The 22,888-nt window shown below is 38.9% G+C and overlaps 2 protein-coding genes and 1 non-coding gene across 3 annotated transcripts; 1 reads left to right on the plus strand and 2 right to left on the minus strand.

Moving 5' to 3' along the window:
* Positions 1-1,213: 1,213 nt before the first annotated feature.
* Positions 1,214-3,022, minus strand: LOC133302667 (uncharacterized). Its single transcript, XM_061502483.1, has 3 exons — positions 2,707-3,022; positions 2,344-2,559; positions 1,214-2,271 (listed from the first exon to the last, which is right to left on the minus strand). The coding sequence occupies exons 1-3, from the start codon at positions 3,020-3,022 to the stop codon at positions 1,214-1,216; spliced, it is 1,590 nt and encodes a 529-aa protein (XP_061358467.1).
* Positions 2,910-3,016, plus strand: LOC133302669 (small nucleolar RNA R71). Its single transcript, XR_009750372.1, has one exon. It is a non-coding gene; the product is annotated as a small nucleolar RNA R71 (small nucleolar RNA).
* Positions 3,023-16,847: 13,825 nt separating the features above from the next.
* LOC133302668 (uncharacterized) lies at positions 16,848-17,657 on the minus strand. Its single transcript, XM_061502484.1, has one exon. It carries the CDS (start codon positions 17,655-17,657, stop codon positions 16,848-16,850), a length of 810 nt encoding a protein of 269 aa, XP_061358468.1.
* Between the last annotated feature and the right edge of the window lie 5,231 nt (positions 17,658-22,888).

The raw sequence follows: 22,888 nt of genomic DNA on the forward strand, positions 1-22,888 counted from the left end.
ATTCCTCATCTTTGACCAACAGCTTGCATAGTGGCTTTGCTATCTTGGAAAAGTCCTTGATAAAGCGTTTGTAGAAACCTGCATGACTGAGAAAACTTTGAATGCCTTTAACGTTAGAGGGAGAGGGAAGTTTCTCAATAACAGATATCTTAGCTCTATCTACTTCTATACCATCTTGGGACACTTTATGTCCTAGAACTATGCCATCTTTTACCATGAAGTGGTATTTTTCCCAATTTAGAACAAGATTACTCTCTTGACATCTTTGTAAAATACAAGATAAATTTTCTAAACAGATGTCAAAAGAGTGACCAAAAATAAAAAAATCGTCCATAAAGATCTCAATAGATTTCTCAATCATATCAGAAAAGATAGATAACATGCACCTTTGGAAAGTTGCAGGAGCGTTGCACAAGCCGAAGGGCATCCTCCGGTAAGCGAAGACTCCGTAAGGGCATGTGAATGCTGACTTTTCTTGATCTTCTGGAGCTACTGCTATTTGGTTGTAGCCTGAGTACCCATCTAGGAAACAGTAGAAGGCATGGCCAGCTAGTCTCTCCAACATCTGGTCCAAGAAAGAGATGGGAAAGTGGTCCTTCCGAGTGGTTGTATTTAGTCTTCTGTAGTCAACGCACATCCTCCACCAGGTGACTGTCCTTGTTGGAATCAATTCGTTGTTCTCGTTTCTCACTACGGTGACTCCACCTTTCTTGGGTACCGTTTGTACCGGACTTACCCATGCACTATCAGATATAGGGTAGATCATACCTGCATCCAATAATTTAACTACTTCTTTCCTAACCACCTCTTTCATGGTTGGAATGAGTCTCCTTTGCGGCTGCCTCACAGGTTTAATATCATCTTCCATTAGAATTTTATGAGTACAAAAGGAAGGATTTATACCTTTTAGGTCGGAGAAGGACCATCCTATGGCAGCTTTGTGTTTCTTCAGCACTTTGAGAAGCTTTTCTTCTTCTACGGTTGATAGCTCAACATTGATGATGACTGGATATGTGAGGTTATTACCCAGGAAGGCATATTTTAAATTTGAAGGTAACTCCTTAAGCTCTACCTTTGGTGCTCCAAGAGAGATGTCATTTTTCTTTCTTTCAAGTTCTTCCACCACTGGTTCTTTATCAGTTACTTCAACTTCTTCGTTGATTTGTTCTAACTCAAGCGGGGAACTCTCCTCTTTCATAGCATCATCAATTGCTTATTGTATTATGTATATCATAAAACAGTCTCCTCTGTCTGTTGGATGCTTTATTGACTCGAAGACATCAATGGTGACTGTTTCTTCGTTCACCTTCAGCATCAGTTTTCCTTGCTCCACATCGATCATTGCCCTTGTGGTGGCAAAGAATGGCCTTCCAAGCAATAGAGGAATCTCGGTGTCTTCTTCCATATTCAGAACTACAAAATCTGCAGGGAAAATAAATTTGTCAATTTTAACTAAAACATCCTCAATTACCCCATCTGGTCGTCTGATCGGTCTGTCAGCTAACTGGAGAGAAACTGTAGTCGGCTTGAGCTCCTTTATTCCAAGAGCTCTGCACATAGGCAGTGGCATCAGGTTTATACTTGCCCCCAAATCGCATAGTGCTTTCCCTACTTCAATATTTCCTATATCTATAGGAATACTGAAATTGCCTGGATCCTTTAGCTTGGGAGGAAGTTTCTTCTGGATGATTGCACTGCACTCCTCTATTAAGGCCACTGTTTCGCATTCCTTCAACTTATGTTTCCTTGATAGAAGGTCCTTCATGAACTTCGCATATTTTGGCATACTTTTCAGGGCTTCTACGAAAGGAATGTTGACTTGCAGCTTCTTGAAGATGTCCAGAAATTTGGTGTATTGCTGTTTCTGGACCTCTTGTTTCAACCGCTGCGGGTATGGAACTTTTGCATATGGAGAAGGGTCTGCCGCTTTTGGTTGCCTGTCCAGAGCTTTCTTTTTCTCCCATTTGAACAGCTTCTTTTCTGGACTGCTCTTTTCCGCTTCTACTGCATCTTCTTCTTTCTCTTTCTCAACTTCAGGTTCAGCTTCTTTCTTATTTTCAACTGGTGGCTTTTCCACAAGTTGAATCACGATCCCACTTCTTGTGACAATTGAATTACATTGTGCCTTTGGGTTCGTATCGATGTTACTTGGAAAGGTGCTCTGAGTTCTTTCAGTGAACTGCCTTGATAGCTGACCAATTTGAGTCTCCAAGTTCCGGATCGAAGCTTCTTGATTCCGGAATGAAGCTCTTGTTTCATCTATGAAGGCATCTGCATTTTGAATGTAGTCGGATGTTGTTTTGGATAGCTATGCAAAGGCCTTCTCCCATTCTGATGTGGTGCCTTGAGGTTGTTGTTGCAATGGCATAGGAGGATTCAGCTGGTAGTTTGACTTGTAACTCAACCCAGGGTGTTGGTTATTATTCTTCCACCCTTGATTACCATATTGATTACTTCCTAGATTGTTCGGGTTCTTTTGATCATACCAGAGTCCATTGACCTCCGCTGGTGGCTGTTTAGTTGTTCTTATGTAGTCACAATCCTCAGTTGCATGAGCCTCTTCACAAATACCACATTTAATATTAGAATTAGAAACAGAAGAAACTTGAGAAAAATTAAATTTTTTATTAAAAGCATCTAATTGTTCTTGTTGTTTCTTGTGCATTTGTAGCATTTGTTCATTCTGGGCTAGGAGTGCATCATAGCCTTCAAGCTTCATGATTCGTGATCTTTTGGGTGCAACTGGGGCTGGGGCATTGTCAAATTCTTGAGAAGCTAAGGATTTCAGCAATTCTAGTGCTTCTTCTGGAGTTTTTGTTTTCAGGGAGCCTCCTGCAGCAGCATTTACCAGTGTTCTTGTGGTGGATGTCATCCCTTGGAAAAAGATTCTTGCTTTCTCCCATGCTTCAATTCCATGTTGAGGGAACTTCCTGAGTGTTCCTTTGAATCGTTCCCAAGCCTCGTACAAAGATTTGCTTTCTTTTTGTTCATAAGCAATGATCTCTGACTTGAGCCTTGCCATCTTTGAAGCTGAGAAAAATCTAGCCAAGAATTTTCTTGCTAAGTCATCCCAATTGGTTATGCTTCCTTCAGGTAGAGACTGCAGCCAATCTCTTGCTTCATCCTTCAGTGAGCATGGAAATAGCTTGAGCAAGATAGCATCACGAGGAACTCCATTTACTTTTAATGTATCATAGTAAAGTAAGAAGTTATCGAGATGACTATAGGGGTTCTCTGTGCTTCCTCCAGCGAATTGTTCTTTTTGAATCAGTTGCAGCAGTGCCGGCTTTAGTTCAAAGTTGTTAGCCTCTATGTTTGGTCTAACAATGCTTGCCGTCTATGGGACTCGAGCTGGGGTCATGTAATCCCCCAATGTCCTTGGAGCGAGTTGATTATTTCCTGCCATTGGTTCCTCCTTAGGTTCCTCTTTTGGTTCCATCGAAGTTGATGCCTTTGTTTCTTTTGCTTTCTTTGCTTTTGCGTCCTTCATAAGTTTCCTTTTTGTCTTTTCTATCTCAGGATCAAACAGCAAGATTCGTGGGTTAAGAGTACCTCGCATAAACTAAGATTGGAAAGATGTGCAGAAAAATAGAAAAAAGACAAAACAAAAAAAAACAGAAAAAATAATAAAAATAAAAATAAACAAAGAATGTAGAAAAATAAATATGCAGAAAATTGATGCAGAATTTTAATGCAGAAAAATATTTTTGAAGAATGTAAAAAGTGCAGAAAATTAAAATGTCCAATCTAAAAGTTAATTAGTTACTTCTAATGTTGAAGAATTCGATCCCCGGCAACGGCGCCAAAAACTTGTTGCGACTCAGCAAGTGCACCGGTCGTAAAGTAATAAAGTGTACTGGAGTACGAGATCTTTCCCACGAGGATCAGAATTTTTAAGCACTAGTTTGCTAATTGCGTCTTAGTTGGACAATCAAAAGTTGGGTTGAGAGAATGTTTGATTTGAAATGAAGAGAGTTGTGAATCAAAGAACTTAAAATTAAAAACAAGTAAAAGCATGCAATTATGAAAATTCATAATTTAAAAGAATGAATGAAGATGATGTTTGATTACGATTTAAAACAAGCGTAGTTAAGGTTTCGACTTCCCCCAATATCCTCAATACGTTATGAATTAAACAGTCAAGAATCCGTTTCTTAATATATTGCCAATCAATTCTATCTAAGTTAATTACGACTCAATTCCTTGTTACCATAAATCTATGTAATCTTGAAAGAACTCTAGTTCCCCGATTATTCCCCAAGAAAACATGCATTAAGATCAAGAATTACAAGATTGCATAATTACCCTATGCCTATTCCTAAAAATCACAAGGATTATGATAAGTTATCAAGTCAGAGTTCATGCACAAACATCCCTATTGTCATACAATTTCCCAAAATTATTCTATAAGGAACAAACTCATAGAAAGCATTAAAAACAGATAATTTATTCAATTATAAAAAGATTAGGATTCAGAGACAATTTAATTCATAAACATAAAGATTCAATTGGGTTCCATCTACCCTTAAGTACATAAAAGACTACTCTAGCATATTGAATTGAAAAGAAATAATATAGAAAAGAGAACCCCAAGCCTCCATTGGTGTGATTTTGACTTGGTTCCTCAGTGTTCCAGCGCTCCGCAACAGGATTCCTCCTTCCGTCTTGGAGTAATGCTCTGGAATTGTGAATTAATTTTTTTCTCTGATCCCAAGCTCCTTAGTTATAACTTTTGGAGTTGCATTCGTCATTAAATCTCCCAATGGATCTATATCAAATTTGTGATTGATTTCATCTTTGTTTCCTTTTTTCATTTGACATCTTGGAGATTGGTTGACGATTTTGAGCTTTGAATCTTCGTTGTGATCTTCATCAAATCTTCGTATTTGGATTTATATCTTATCTCGATCAAGGTTGAGGTGTTTCCTCTTTATATCATTATGGAATCTGCTGCATATCTTGATTAAATCTTCCCTGGAGTTGTTTTGACCGTGTATGGACGTTTTAGCGTGTTGTTTGTGCGCTAAAACGTGCTTGATGTGTATTCTTGTCTGCCTTCCAACATTTTGGCGTTCAGTAGCACGCCAAAACGTGCTCTTCGAATGGTTTTGGATCCTTCAGGAACGTTTCGGCGTGCTGTTTGTGCGGTAAAACGTTCTCTTCCAGGGAGCAATGGTGTTTTCTTCCTTTTGTGCGTTTAAACGTGCTTCATGGACGCCAAAACGTCCTCCTTTAGCTGGTACACACTTGGAATCTTGCTTTCTTGTGACTTCAACTCAACTTGATGTCTTCTTTTGGTTCCAAAATTCCATAATAGGTGTCAAAAAACCCTTGAATTCAGAATTATGACAACATGTTAGCAAGATATTCAATTACTGTAACTTTACGGTATAAAACCCTAATTTCCATGCAATTCACAACATATATCAATCATAATTAAGCCTAAAAGCATGGTAAACCAAGGGTTTATCAGAATCTGAGCTAACTTATTGTGATATTGCTTGTTTTGAAGATAAATGAACATGAAATAGTGTTTAAATGAAGTAAAGAACTTAAAGGAGACAATTGAAGATCAAAAGAAGTCCAATTAAAGCAAGTTACAAGCAATTTGAAGATTGATGGAGCGTGCTTAAGAGTTCTATAGCTCACTTAAGCGCGCTAATGGAGCAAAATAGTCAAATTCCACTGGATGAGAGCGCTTAAATGCTCTATAGCGTGCCAAAGCGCACTATAAAGAGCAATTTTCCCTTCGAAGAGCACTCTCACGCGCCCTCTTGCGTGCTAAAGCACACTATGGCAGGGAATTTTAGTATTCTAGCGTGCTTATCAGAGCTTCAGCGTGTTGACACGGTCCAACCTAGGCCCAAAATTCTTAATTAATTGGGGCATTGGTTAATGTAACACCCCGTGTATACCCGGATTGTTATCATATTACGGTAGTAACCGCAACTCAATTAAATGCGGAAGCTAAAATAAAACCAGTTATTATGCATGCAAGATCATTTTTTCTTTATTAACATGGCAATATAAAATCCATCTATTTTCTTATGTAATTGCAAAACCAAAATAGAATTCCTAAAATGCCTCCAATATCATAAATAAGTACTACGTCATGAAGCTACATCGCATAGTCATGACCAACGACCATATCTCATGGCGTAACAAAGTACATATATTCAACAATAACACAAATAAATCAAAGGTATAGACAACCCCCATGCTCACAAACAAATAAAACATACATAGTCTGGTAAAAACATAACGTCATAATAATCATGTCACGGTACAATAATTATATCCATAATACTCTAAATAAAACATGCATCTCAAATAAACTCTACTTCGGCCTCTTGCCTCGAGAAGCATCCATCTCATGGACATCTGTACCTGAAAATGTGCCCAACACGGGATGAGATCTCTAAACAGAAATCTCAGTAAGCAAGGATTTTTGAAGAGTTCCTCTGCCCCAAGCTCACTTCGGTATAACAGTTCAAATATAACAGTTCAACAGTAATAGCATAATCACATGATGTAGCAACATATATATATATATATATATATATATATATATATATATATATATATATATATATATATATATATATATATATCATGCATGTGTGTTAACAAGTCTACTGGCCAGAGGACGCATGGTTTATGCACGTCTGCTACACGCATAAAGCATAGGGCACCTCCCTATACCCACACTCAGGGAATACCACTCTTGTTGAGCTCCACACTACATCCAAGTATTACCATCTTGTGTATAATACACCACATAACATACATATATAAGAGTACATTATTTCATCATCTCAAATAACAGATAAGCATGTATACCATATAAAACTACCATTCCCCTCTTGGAGTAAGGTGGAACAAATGAGGATTAACCCCGAGAACACGAAACTTACCTGTCAAGTAGTATAATCAAGCTCAAAATCCAAACAGTAGCTCACAGATCACAAAATAGCAGGATCAAGGTCTGTTCATAACATAAATATCATTAACACTCATGCTCTATAATTTCAAGTCAAAAGGAATACGTTTTCTTTCTCATTTAACGCACTGCAGGCTTCTCCCAAAGCCCCTAATCACAAACTGTCTTTACCATTTTTTAAACTTCAGTTGCAACTCTTTACCAAAAATTCTAAGATTTTAATATGTTAAACTAGACATCTCCAGCTTTCCAACAACATATTTTATATCTCAATCGGAGTTGTATAACTCCGGTTATGATTTTCGCAAAGGGACTACTGCAAACTGAATTTCCAGCAACTAAAATGTGACTTCAAATTGACACTACGATCAAACCACTTATCCAATGGTTACGAAATTTTATAGAGTTGTATCCCTATGTGTTAGCTTCATATAGGTCCAAATGAAACTCGATTTGGAGCTTTGTAGCTCACGATATCGCGATTTTACCAAACTAGTGCGTTGCTATTACAATTGCACTAGGTAATCGATTACCATACAGGGGGTAATTGATTACCCTTTATGGTAGTAGATTACCTCTCAAAGTAATCGATTACCACCTGTGCAAAAATGCATATTTTTCTGCATAATTCGAGTTCCAATGGCCTCCCAAGGTTCCCACCTTCGATTTACCAACAAACAGAAGTTCAAACTACCATATTACACTTAAATTAACAACCTTTTACTTGAATCATCAAAGTTCCTCTTTTTAAAAGACTCAAAACAAGCTTTGTTCATGAAATTATAAAGGAAATGATGATAGGTTACCTTAAGGCTTTCAAAAACAGACACATGAGGCTTTGAAGATGCTCCAAGCCACTGCCCAAATGGTGCACAAAAATCACAAGGAAAGGTTGGTTCCTTGAACCTCCCAGTGTGGAAAATAGCTCTCAACCAAGAAGAAAGATGGTGGTTCTCTACCCTTGTCCCAAAACATAAATTAAACTGCCCAAGTGGTTTATTTCTTCAACAAAACTCAAGCTTAAAAAGGATTGATGATGATTCTATGGCATAGGAATAGAGAAAGATGAAGACTTGATAGTATTTAGTGAGAAAGTCACAAGCTTTTGGAAGGAAGACAATGACACAATGAAGAACCCAACATGACAGCCATGAAGATCAGTATTGGGGTCTGAAAAATGACCTAGGGTTTAGTGCCTTGGCTATACTTAGGTGCACTCACTTAAACTAACAATAATAGTTTAATTAGTTCCGCTCTTCGTTTAACTCTAAAATTTTATATTCATAACCTAGACATTTTTCTTGGAATTATCATATTTTTATTATAATTTTTTGAAAAACTTTACCGGTACACATTTTATACATAGCCAGTATTAGTTTTGACATCATCGTTCATTATTTTTACTCCAAACTTGTTATCCTTGACCTAGATATTTTTCTAGGAATATATATTTTTATTATAATTTTTCGAAATACTTCACCGGTATGCATTTATACCGTGAAGCAGAATCGGTATCTGCACTTTTTCTCAGACAAGAGATTTAAGCATTATTTGACCTTCTCGATAATTATTCTAATCTTTCTATATTTATCCAAAGTTAATTATAGAATTATTTTTTAACCTCATAATTAAATTATTTAAATTTCTAATTTAACGGTGCAGGTTCTTACAGTTAATTACATATAAATAAAGGATTTCAACACAGATTAGAAAGCGTTTTGATAATTCTGATTGGAGAATCCTAATTGGGCAATAGAAGAGTGTGTTTTTCATGCTTTAGAGCATTGGGAGCGGGTGGAATTCACGAATGCACTGGAAACTCTTAAGATTCACAAGCCATCTCATCAATCGAGTTTGGGGATTTTTTTTTTATTTTCACGTGTTTTTGAATTCGCTATGCTAGGCTAGATTCTTTTGTATTTAGGAGCAGATGGACCCCAATTGATTTTATATGATTATGAATTAAATTGTCTCTAAATTTCTTCCTTTTAATAATTGAATGAATTTGTTTGTGTTTAATGCTTTTTATGAGTTTGCTCCTCATAGTTGATTTAGGGGAATTGTATCACTACAAGAAAACTGGTATTTGGAGGCTGTTTAACTGAGGCGGTTTCACTTAAATCACCTCCAATTGATACATAGAGGCGGTATTTCTGGTGGTTTAATTGATTCGAGGCGGTTCACATGAAACCACCTCCAAATGTATACTAGAGGCGGTTAAAATAACCGCCTCTATTTACCATTCAGAGGCGGTTACATTAAAACCACCTCTAATTGCTACCTTTAGAGGAGGTTAAACCATAACCACCTCCAAATGTATATTAGACGCAGTTAAAATAACCACCCTCATTGACCATTTGGAGGCGGTTGAGATATAAGCGCCTCTAAATGTAGTCATTTTAGGCGGTTTTAATATAACCGCCTCTGAATGGAAATCAGGGCAGTTATTTTAATCGCCTCTAATAGACATTTGGAAGTGATTTCACGTAAATCGCCTCAAAATGTATATTAAGGTGGTTAAAATAACCGCCTCCAAAGCATATTTAGAGGCGGTTCATGATCTATCGGACAGTGAGATTCAAAGAGGGAAATCTCTTTGTTCCACTGTTGGATCGTCCTCAAATTTGATTAGTGTGTTCTTCTCTTGTAATACTTTAATCTGACTGTTCAAGTTGAATTATCTGATGTTATATATAAATTTTCATAGATGACTCTTGCATATTAAAAAACACCAACTCTTGTATATATTTGATGACTCTTTATGTTTATGAATTAAATTGTCTCTGAATTCTTTTCTTTTTATAATTAAATAAATTTATCTGTCTTTAATGCTTTCTATGAGTTTGCTCCTTATAGAATGATTTTGGGGAATTGTATGACAATAGGGATGTTGGTGCATGAACCCTGCCTTGGTAAATTTATCATAATCCTTGTGATCTAGGGATAGACATAGGGTAATTATGCAATCTTGGAATTCTTGATCTTAATGCATGTTTTCTTGGGAAATAATCGGGGAACTAGAGTTCTTTCAAGATCGCATAGATTTAGGGTAATAAGGAATTGAGCCCTAATTAACTTAGATAGAATTGATTGGCAATATATTAAGAAAAGGTTCTTGATTCTCTTTTTTTGGAGTTTCCCAACCCTAATTATCTCTTTGAGACGAGTTGGCTCTCTTCGGTATCCCCACGAGCTTCGACTCTTTGAGCCGGCTATGGGACTAATCCGGAGTGCGGGGGAACAGTGATGGCTAAAGGTTCAGCCCCCTCCCCAAGAATTCATTCAGCGGGAATCGAACACATATCCAACCCCACTAACTCAGCGCCAAGTTACCAACTGAGCTGCACCCATTTGGTGGTTCTTGATTCTCTAATTCATAACATAACGAGGATATTGGGGGAAGTCGAAACCTTAACTACGCTTGTTTTTAAATTTTTAATCAATCATCATCTTTCCAATTATTCTTTTAATTTTGAATTTTCTTTAATTGAATGCTATTACCGGTGCACTTGCCGAAGTCGCAACACTCCCCGTAGTACTCCGGTTGTTAACATACATGATATATGGCATACACAGCGGAAGACTTTATTTTAAAAGAATAATAAGACGTTTTACAAAAATACGAGTAAACTTTTTCCAAAAACCTTTTATGAAATATTTCTAAAAACGTTCACGTGAGATACTGTGAAAGCGTAAATCTAAACATACATCTACTAATTAATCCCACGAGCCAGTATTAATGGCCATTGACCATCAAGATATGACATCAAGTGTCATTCTTGACAGAGTCATACGGACAGCATAATGGCTGTATTTCGGATAACGGGGAATATGGTCCCACACATACAGATAACCTAAGTGATACAATAATTTAAACAGATAGCTTGCAAGTCCCATACGGACTGCAATCCCCTCAATGGGTCAATACAAACAATAAGGCTCCATGCCCAAATTAACTGAATACATGCATCAAGTCTATATTAGTTCAAGGTAAGAAAGCATCAGTAAATAATCCATGGCTCTAAGGATACAATCATGAGCCTAAATAAATACATACAATAATCTCCATAAAATAATTAAGCATGTTAACAAGTCTACATGCCAACATCAAGTCTAAACATAATATAAAATCATCAGTTGCATCATCAACTACTCCAATGCGGGGGCCTTGCCCCTAGAAGCATCACCACTGCTCTTGGTACCTGAAATGATGTCCCCAAACGGGGTGAGATAACATCTCAGTAAGCTCAAGGTTCATAGAGGATCCTCTAACCCCTGAGCCCATTTCCTGCATGTCAAGTCAGATATAAAGCATATAATACAGGCATACAGCATAAATATAGCATCATCATATCATCCTTGTGTAACCCCAGGGTCAAAGCCATAGACGGTTACACATGTGTGACTTCCAGGGTCAAGCCATAGACAATCAACACAACCTCAGTATGAAATAGCTCCCAGAGTCAAGTCATAGGCAGCCTACATACCATGGTCACTGGCCAGGATCCTCATAACATATATCATCAGTGCATCATCATAACATCAAGATCATATGCATCTATATGAATGTGAATGAATGCACATATACATCATATCATATACTTTCATACAATACAACCATAATTTCCACCATCATGGTGGGGCCACAAGAGAGAGGAGTCAACTAGAACTAGGAGCTTACCTCACTGAGCTTATCAACAGCCCAACTCCAACAGTCCAATACGTATGCTCCAATACACTCTCAAGTGCCAAGGTATCTAGGCAAACCTAGAGCAGGAACTATTCACATCATTAATTACATATTAATTAATCAAGTCATATCCATGACTTAATCATTTAATGATTCCACTTTTCATACTCATATGCCAATATTATGCCCACTACAAGTCTAGAACAATTATTGCTAAATTACGTATTTTAGTGCTTTATTACAAGCTACCTAAATCTTCAATTAATTACATAACTTAGACTCACATGCAAGGCTCACTTAGGTAAATTGGATTATTTTCCACTCATCCAAGCCATATATATGATTATTATAAGTTACTAAGGGTTCCCATAAGCCCACTTAGCTTAAATATCATTTTTACGGTTTTCCCGTAACTGTACATGCTTCTATTTTCTAGTCACTGAGCGCAAATCACATGTTATAAAATTCTCATCCTTTATTATGTTAATATAGGGCCCTAAACATTTGGAGTTTGGAGTTTCCTAGCTTCGGTTATCACCTTTTAAAGTTGGACAAGCAAAGCAATTTGCCAACTCCGAACAGTAAACATTCTTTACCATTTCCGCGATTCTGGAAAATTTACTAAACCAATTGCTCTCACATTTGTATGCAGACAACTAGACACCTATAGCTTTAATTTGACATATTATAAGCCTAATCTTAGTAAGCACATAGGGAGAAACAATTCGTGGAAGTTTCAGCCATGTACAGCCCCTGCACATGGCCTCCTTGGGTAGTCCTCACTAAAACGAACATAAAGAATGGAATACATCTTCAATTGAAAAAATATTTTGATACCACATAGATAACATCGCAAGCTTCAATTTGATATAAGCCACAGCCCTATATGACCTCTGTGGAGGGAGATATGCTCTCCCCAATTTCGCCTAAAAATTGATTATATGGCCCTAAATGTGTTTACTTAACAAACCTTAATTATTTTTTATTATAAATCCTAATTCACTTAATTCTTGGATTTTTCTATTATTAAGTCACATTATGAAATATCCTTAGTCCCATTATGTCATGATACTTAAATTTTACTAATTACTTAATTAGTGTACCTAAACCCTACTTTAGTCCAATTTTAGAGTTAAATCCTTAATTACTTTTGTTAATTAATCCTACCTTTAATTAATCCCTTAATCTTAGAGAGAAGTGAGAGTTTTCAAAATATTTTAAAAGTCATATTATTAGGGTTATTATATTCACCACACCTTTTAAAAAGATTTTGTCCTCAAAATCAGATCATACCTGATATCAAAGTTGGGATATCGCCGAAGAATATCATCCTCTCGCTCCCATGTGGCATCCTCAGGTGCCAATCCTTCCCGTTGAATCTTGATCATAGGAATAACTCTATTTCGAAGCTGTTTCTCATTTCGAGCAAGAACCTTAGAAGGTCCAACAACGAACTTAAATTCTTTCTTAACCTCTATATCATCAGGATGTACAATGTGTGAATCATCAGATATATATCTGCGGAGTTGACTCATATGGAAGACGTCATGTAGATTCGCTAAGTTGGGAGGTAGAGCAAGTTGATACGCCACCTGTCCGTCCCTCTTGATTATCTGGTAGGGCCCAATGAACTGTGGACTCAACTTCCTCACTCCCAAGGCACGTCCAACACCTATAGTGGGTGATAATCGAATGAATACATGATCCCTTCAGAGAACTCAAGGGGTCTGTGTTTGGCATCGTAGTAACTCTTCTGACGGCTTTAGGCTTTCTTCAGCCTATCTCTGATCATCTCAATCTACTTTGAGGTCTCTTGGACCAAGTCTGGCCCCATTAACTGTCTCTCTCGAACCTCCGTCCAACAAGTAGGTGCTCTACACCTACGGCCGTACAAGGCCTCATAAGGAGCCATGCCAAACTGGCATGATAACTGTTGTTGTATGAGAACTCAACCAGTGGCAGGTACTTGTCCCAAGCATTACCCTGCTTTAACACACATGCCCTCAACATGTCCTCCAGTGTCTGAATGGTTCTCTCGGTCTGACCATCTGTCTACGGGTGATATGCAGTACTCAATCTCAATTGAGTACCAAAGGCCTCATGCAACGCTTCCCAGAAGTGTGAAGTAAACTTCAGATCTCGATCACTGACTATGCTTTCAGGAATGCCATGAAGCTTCACAATCTCTCTGACATATAGTCTGGCTAGCTGCTCTGTGGAGAAGGTCGGCTTGACTGGAATGAAATGGGCGAATTTAGTCAACCTATCAACCACATCCCATATGGAATCAAATCCAGCCTGTCTTCTCGGTAATCCAACAACAAAGTCCATGGATATACTCATCCACTTCCACTCTGGAATATCTAATGGTTGTAACAAGCCAGAAGGCTTCTAATGCTCAATTTTTACCTTCTGACAAATAAGGCACTTGTTCACAAACTGGGCAATGTCTTTCTTCATCCCAGGTCACCTAAAATTTTGCTTCAAATCTTGATACATCTTGGTTGCACCTGGGTGGATGAGGTACTTGCCCATATGGCCCTCTGTCAACACTTCTTCTACCATTAGCCCCTTCAGAACAATTAACCGATCTTTGTAGTATTTCACATTAGAAGCATCGGTAAACACAAAATCTTGCTCTTTCATCATTTTGATCCCTTCATCAAGCACTTGGGCCGCTTTAATTTTCTCTATCAATGAATTTCGGACATCAACCGTAGTCATGAAGTATGAAGTCTCAAGTTGTGTAACTGAAATTCTCAAATCTCTAAACTCCTCAATCACGTCATACTCTGCAATCATCATGCTAGCCACACTCATGGTCTTTCAGCTCAAAGCATTAGCCACAACATTCGCCTTTCTTGGGTGATACTGAAGGTCAAACTCATAATCCTTCAGGAATTCCATCCATCTCCTTTGTCTCATATTAAGCACCTTTTGATCGAATAGATACTTCAAGCTTTTGTGATCACTAAAAACTGTGAAGGTAGCACCATACAAGAAGTGCCTCCATATCTTCAAGGCGAAAACACAGCCGCTAACTCAAGATCATGAGTAGGGTAGTTCTCTTCATGTGGTCTCAACTGTCTAGAAGCATAGGCCACTACCTTTCGCTCCTGCATCAACATGCACCCTAATCCATACTTGGATGCATCACAATAGATCTCAAATCTCTTCTCTGGATCAGGAAGAATCACAACCGGTGCGGTAGTCAACTTATCTTTCAATTCTTGAAAACTCACATCACACCTAAGGGTCCATGCAAATGGCACCCTTTTTCGGGTCAACCTAGTCAATGGCAAGGCGATTCTGGAGAATCCTTAATAAACCGCCTGTAGTATCCGACTAAACCCAGAAAACTCTAGATCTCAGTAACACTCTTGGGTCTCTCCCAATCCAGCACAGCTTCAATTTTACTCGGATCAACAGCCACTCCTGTAGATGAGATGACGTGTCCAAGAAACTGGATCTCATGTAACCAAAACTTACCCTTGGATGGTTTGGCATATAACTGATGCTCCCTTAAAATCTGTAGAACTATCTTCATATGCTCTGCATGTTCTTCCTTACTTTTGGAGTAGATCATAATATCATCAATGAATACCACAACAAACTGATCTAAATATGGTTTGAAAATCCGGTTCATATAACTCATGAACACGGCCAAGGCATTACGAAGCCCAAATGGGATCACTAGATACTCATAGTGCCCATATCTGGATCGAAAAGCCGTCTTAGGGATATCCTCGACCTTTACCTGGATCTGGTGATATCCGGAATGAAGATTAATCTTCGAGAACACAGAAGCACCTCTGAGCTGATCCAACAGATTATCAATGCATGGTAGAGGATACTTGTTCTTCACTGTCACCTTGTTTAACTGTCGGTAATCAGCGCACAATCTCATAGTCTCTTCCTTCTTCTTCACAAAGATAACTGGTGCACCCCAAGGAGATACACTCGGTCTGATAAAATTCTTGCGCGATAATTCTTCTAACTTCTTCTTCAGCTCTGCTAGCTCCACTGGTGACATCCTGTATGGAGCCAATGAGATAGGCCCCACACCAGGTACTAATTCGATGGAGAATTCAATCTCCCTCTCAGGTGGAAAATGGGGAATTTCTTCTGGAAATACGTCTTCAAACTCGCATGCAACCAGAATATTAGCAGTAGGTTCTTTGGAGTCTCCTACGAGTCCTCCTAGGATAATGTATCCTGCATCTCCCTCATCTAGAGCCTTATTTAACTGCGGTCCCGTCAAGTACAAACTGTTTGGCTTCTCTCCTTTTGAAGAAAAGAAAATCCTCCTGCTACAACAGTCGAGCATCACACCATACCGAACCAGCCAATCCATACCCAATATAATATGTAGATTCATGCCCTCAAGCACTATCAAATCCACCATATACTCTTCTTGCTCATATATGAATCTGACTTCTTTGCACTTCAAAGAAGTAGAAACAATGTCTCCGGTGGCAGTCTTCACCTATGTAGCACCGATACTGACACGGGACATGTGACACGATATGACACAACACTCCGACACGTTAATTCTAAAAAATATTAGATTTCGACACGTTAGGACACGTTTTGATATTAAATAATATTTTTATTTTATGTAGTGTATGTTATATTTAATATTTAATAATTTAACAAAAAAAATGAAACTAAACTTATAATATTTATCAATTTTGCAAAGAAACATACGATATCCCAAATATTTATATTAAACTCAATAAAATGATAATCATAATCGAACGAATCTAGTAGTTGGAACTAAAAACTCAACACAACGAAACCTTTGAACCTTTTTTTGAATTTCTATAATACGTGTTGAAGTGTCGGGGAGTGTCGAAGTGTCGGAGAGTGTCGGGAAGTGTCGGACACGACACGTCAGGATTTTTAAAGTGTTAGTGCTTCATAGGTCTTCACTACCATGGGAGGCGTGAACTTATGAATGGGACAATGTAATCCATTAGCAAAATATTTTGATATGAAGGAGTGGGTAGCTCTGGAATCGAACGTGGCATCAAATGCATATCCTCTAATAAGAATAGTACATCTGATAAGGTTTGGAGACCTCTTTGCCTCCTGCTGTGTCGCTGTATATACCCTGGCACTAGTGGGCGGCATAGGCTCCTCTATGGCTCTCTGAGTAGGCACAGACTGAATAGAGATCGCCTGAATGGCTGCAACTTGCCCCGTCTTCTTGGGGAACTATCTGGAATAGTGTCCTGCCTGACCACAACTGAAGCAGACATTCTGCCCCAGTCGACAAACACTTGTATGCATCTTCCCACACTTGGCAGAAGTGGGAATCTTCCCTGCACCAGGCATGCCGCTTCCATTCTTCACGAAGGGAGTCTTCTTAAACTTGGTGTTCTGTTGTGCTTGCAAACATTTGCCCTTACCCTTCCAGGGCGTAGTCCTTCCACTGAAGCTCTTTCCTGCTGCTTCCTTTCCCCTAGTACGATAGTACTCCTGAATATTCTTGCACTGCTTGATCAGCTCCATAAAATCTCTGGTACAATGACCAGCCAGCTTCTCCGCTATCATATCATTCAGGCCCTTCTTGAATCGAAAGGCCTTATCTTCTAGAGTGAGGGGAACTCTACCATAACAAGAATATTTTGTCAAGCTGTTGCACTTGCTCAGATATTCATCCACCGTCATGCCTCCCTGCCAGAGGTCTTCAAACTCACTCTTCTTCTTTTCCCTTGCTTCATCAGGGAAGTACTTCTGCAGAAAATGCCTCTCAAATAACGGCCAAGTAATTGCATAACCTTGGCACTCCAATGGGTGTCTGACATTGCTCCACCAGTCTACTGCATCTCCCTGTAACATGTACACAACATACAAAAGCTTCGTCTCGACATCGCATTTGATGACCAGAAAAATGTGCTCCATCTCTTGGAGCCACTCCAATGCTATTATGGGGTCTCTTCCACCTATATAGTGAGGTGGAGAATGCTTCCTGAAAGCGTTCAGCATACGCTTTCTAGTCTCCCGGTCAAACCTGGGTGGCATAACTGATCTATCAATCTCCACAACTGGCTGCCTCACTCATCCCCCATGGACTGATGCCTCCGCCTCTTGATGGGCCTCTCCTGACCCATCCTGTCCCAGCACTACAGGATCAAGAATCTGTACGGGACCAGCAGCACATACAACCTGCTGCTGCACATGTGGTGCAACTGGCGGTGGAGGAGGTGGTGAAGGTGGTGGAGGTCTTACTCGTACCTCTATCAACAGTAATCAGATCATCTCGGCATTGGCTAGCCTATTTTGCGCCTTAAGGTCTTCACTTGCCTTTCTCAGCTGTTCTCTATCGCGCTCTCTGGCCTCTTCGATTCTTTTTAAATCAGCTTCCCTGGTTTCATTCAGGGTCTGCTGCAATGCTGTTATAGCTGCAGCAATAGGATCTGGAGGAGGGTTTTGAACTGTTCGCCTGGGTCTCCCCCGAGGTGCCAGGCCACTACACAAAACTGCACGAGGTATGAGTTAGCTACGCTCAATCAGCATATGCATTATCATGACACTCAAGAGACACTCAATAAACAGTTCTAACACTTAAGCAATACATCAATGAACGTCCCGGTGAAACTGCTCTGATACCATAAATGTAACACCCCGTAGTACTCCGGTTGTTAACATACATGATATTTGGCATACACAGCGGAAGACTTTATTTTAAAAGAATAATAAGACGTTTTACAAAAATACGAGTAAACTTTTTCCAAAAACCTTTTATGAAATATTTCTAAAAACGTTCACGTGAGATACTGCGAAAGTGTAAATCTAAACATACATCTACTAAAATAAATACATGCATTAAGTCTATATTAGTTCAAGGTAAGAAAGCATCAGTAAATAATCCATGGCTCTAAGGATACAATCATGAGCCTAAATAAATACATACAATAATCTCCATAAAATAATTAAGCATGTTAATAAGTCAACATGCCAACATCAAGTCTAAACATAATATAAAATCATCAGCTGCATCATCAACTACTCCAATGCGGGGGCCTTGCCCCTAGAAGCATCACCACTGCTCTTGGTACCTGAAATGATGTCCCCAAACGGGGTGAGATAACAACATCTCAGTAAGCTCAAGGTTCACAGAGGATCCTCTAACCCCTGAGCCCACTTCCTGCATGTCAAGTTAGATATAAAGCACATAATGCATGCATACAACATAAACATAGCATCATCATATCATCCTTGTGTAACCCCAGGGTCAAAGGCATAGACGGTTACACATGTGTGACTTCTAGGGTCAAGCCATAGACAGTCAACACAACTTCAGTATGAAATAGCTCCCAGAGTCAAGTAATAGGCAGCCTACATGCCATGGTCACTGGCCAGGATCCTCATAACATATATCATCAGTGCATCATCATAACATCAAGATCATATAACATCTATATGAATGTGAATGAATGCACATATACATCATATCGTATACTTTCATACAATACAACCATAGTGCCCACCATCATGGTGGGGCCGCAAGAGATATGAGTCAACTAGAACTAGGAGCTTACCTCACTGAGCTTATCAACAACCTAACTCCAACAGTTCAATACGTATGCTCCACTACACTCTCAAGTGCCAAGCTCTCTAGGAAAACCTAGAGCAAGAACCATTCACATCATTAATTACATATTAATTAATCAAGTCATATCCACGACTTAATCATTTAATGATTCCACTTTTCATACTCATATGTCAATATTATGCCCATTACAAGTCTAGACCAATTATTGCATAATTACGTATTTTAGTGTATTAGTACAAGCTACCTAAATCTTTAATTAATTACATAACTTAGAATCACATGCAAGGCTCATTTAGGTAACTTAGATTATTTTTTACTCATCCAAGCCATATATATGATTATTATAAGTTACTAAAGTTCCCATAAGCCCACTTAGCTTAAATATCATTGTTACGGTTTTCCCGTAATTGTACATGCTTCTGTTTTCTAGTCACTGAGCGTAAATCACTTGTTAAAAATTCTCATCTTTTAGTATAATAATCTAGAATCAATTTCCTTTCTAACAAGGTATCACATGACTCATTTGGAGTTTCCTAGCTGCGGTTATCACCATTTGAAGTTGGACAAGCAAAGTTGTTTGCCAACTCCGAACAAGGCCCTAAACATCCTTTACCATTTCTGAGATTATGGAACATATACTAAACCAATTACTCTTAAATTTTTATTCAGACAACTAGACACCTATAGCTTTAATTCTAAATATTATGAGACTAATTTGAGTAAGCACATAGGGAAAAATAATTCGTGGAAGTTGAAGCCATGTACAGCCCCTGCACATGGCCTCCCTGGGCAGCCCTCACTAAAACTAACATACAGAATGAAATACATCTTCAATTGGTACAAAATTTTGATACCATATAGCTAACATCTCAAACTTCAATTTGATATAAGGAACAACCCTATATGACCTCTCTGGAGGGAGATATGCTCTCTCCAATTTCTCCTAAAAACTTATTATATGGCCCTAAATGTGTTTACTTAACAAACCTTAATTATTTTTTATTATAAATCCTAATTCACTTAATTCTTAGATTTTTCAATTAGTAAGTCACATTATGAAATATCCTTAGTCCCATTATGTCATGATACTTAAATTTTACTAGTTACTTAATTAGTGTACCTAAACCCTACTTTAGTCCAATTTTATAGTTAAATCCTTAATTACTTTTGTTAATTAATCCCTTAATTCATCATCTCCTTAATTTTTACACAAATAAACCCTTATATACTTTATGGGGTAGATTTGATGAGCTATTTTAATTAGAGTTTTTAGCCATTATTAATCATGATTAGTGAGTTTTACTTAGAGTTAACCCACCTAGTTAATCTTTCTAATCATTTTTCCACACTTAACAACTTAATCACATTTTTTTGTCATCAAACCTTATCATTACTTGACATAGCCGAAATCATCAAGGGTCCAAATAGGGTTCATGTTCATCTTTTTACATGAACAACACACAAAGGTCCAAAGGTGGCACCTTTACTCATCAAATCCATGATTCCATGGTTCAAAACACACACACCCTTAGAGATCTTCATCAAATCATTACTTTAAAAAAATTTAAACAACATTCTCCTCATGAACATAACAAAACCGAGGCACTCAACAAGAAAAGGGAGGCTTTTTGGTTCATATTTCCCAAATGGGAGCTTACATCTTCAAGGTTCCTCCTTTAGCTCAAGTCTCCACTTTTTTCCACCAAGAACCCTCCTTTAAGCAAGAAGAAACCTTCATGAACATGCTCATGAGTTAGGCTCAAGAACAAAAGAAGAAAAGATGAGGTTTTTCATGAAAAAAATTAAGAGAACTTACCCACAAATCACAAGAACCAAGCAACCAAGTGTGGTTCTTCAAGAAAGTTTAAGAAGACAACTTAATGGCCATCTTTCTTCACAAAACCATGGTTGTCCAAGGAGCTAAGGGCTACGAAATTTTGGCAGTATGGTTGTGAAGAGGAGAGTGAGAGGAACAACTTTGATGAAGGATGTTTTGTTTTTTGAGAGGTTTAGGTGATGGAATCTTAGAGAGAAGTGAGAGAGTTTTCAAAATTTGAAATTTAGAGAGAGAAGGAGGAAGGGGGCTGCTGAGTCTGATCAGAAAATGGAGGAGAAGGTGTCCTAATTAGGGTCGCCATGTCACTTAAGTGGCACATTGTCCTTTAGTGAAACCCGGTGTAATTTTTAACTGAATTGTCGTCAAATTTTTACCCGAAAACTCCCAATACTCTAACTTTAAGTACTTAACATTAATTTTGTCTAATTATCATGTTCATAACTTAAAAATTTGATTAATAGATCACAGATCGACTAACAGTTGTTTAATTGCACTATAGTCTTTACCGGTGTTCTTAACTATATCCGGATTTCATAATGTTCTTAACTTTAATATTTTTGGGCTAATTATGACTTGTTAGGCATATATTGGTCTTTATTTCCATTTTCTCATCTTTTTCCCATTCCGGGATTCTACCGACTGCTGCTACAGCAGTACAAAATACCCGGCAGAATTGACTTTTCAAAAATACACACGGAGACATCACCACGCGCTTTGCACAACAATCAATCAGTGCACAGTTTCTAGACAACCAATCCATGCCCAGAATAATCTCCAAGTTGGCCATCGGCAATCCTATCAGATCTACCGAGAACTCACGACCGTCCCATTGAAACGCTATATCGCGATGTACAGTGGTAGAATCACAAATTTCTCCGGTGGCGGTAGTCACCCGCAACGGTGGAGAAAGCACAGACATGGGCAACTCAAGCCTCAAAGCAATCGGGGTAGCGACAAACGAATGCGTAGCCCCGAAATCAAACAATGCATCAATAGCAATACCACCAATAGACACAGTACTTCTGACAAGGTTCGGAGCGCGGTCCGACTACTGCCTATCCAAGGTGTACACATGCCCAACAGAAGGTGGCACCGCAGGTGCCGAAGTAGAAGCCATCGGAACCATCTGCAAAGGAACTGCCTGAACAGCTAAAGCTCTCGCCGCAGACGACGGACAGTCTCTAGAAAAGTGGCCCTCCTTGCCACACTGGAAACAGATCAACTGACCCGAAGCACAACGACCAGCATGCTCCTTTCCGCACCCCGCACATCTCGGAGTGGAAGGAGGCCTAGCAAACCTCCCCTGCGGTGAAGCAGTCCTCTTGAACTGACCAAGCGCCTGCGTAGTCGCCAACTGTTTACCTTTGCCCTTCCCAGCAAACTTCTTGTCCTTCCAAGAAGTAGGAGCAGGAGTGGAACTAACAGTCCCCTTGGTCTCGTCGACTTTGGCCTTCTTGGCCTTGCTCGCTATGCAGACATCCTCAATGTCCTTACACTGCTGAACCAGTGTACCAAAATCCCTCGAAGCAGCTCCAGCAATATGCTCAGCAATCACCTCACTAAGTCCTCTGCGGAACTTAGCAGCCAGAAACATCGGAGTAGGAGGAACCATCCGGAAGTGTGCAAACTTCACAAGCTCATTAAACTTGGCCAGGTACTCGTCAACAGACAACGAGCCCTGAACCAATCTATCAAATTCCCCATGCTTCCTCTCCTGCGCATCGTAGAGAAAGTACTTGCCCAAAAAGCATTCCTCGAAGAATGGCCACGTCATGACATGACCCTGCATCTCACAAGCTCATCTGGTTCGCCTCGCGAACAACGTCCATCATTGCCGCGTTGGCCAATCTAGTGGCCTCC

This window comes from Gastrolobium bilobum, unplaced genomic scaffold (genome assembly GCF_033153095.1).
Source record: "Gastrolobium bilobum isolate Gb01-03AN ecotype WA unplaced genomic scaffold, APGP_CSIRO_Gbil_v1 utg5553, whole genome shotgun sequence".
Taxonomy (NCBI): Eukaryota; Viridiplantae; Streptophyta; class Magnoliopsida; order Fabales; family Fabaceae; genus Gastrolobium; species Gastrolobium bilobum.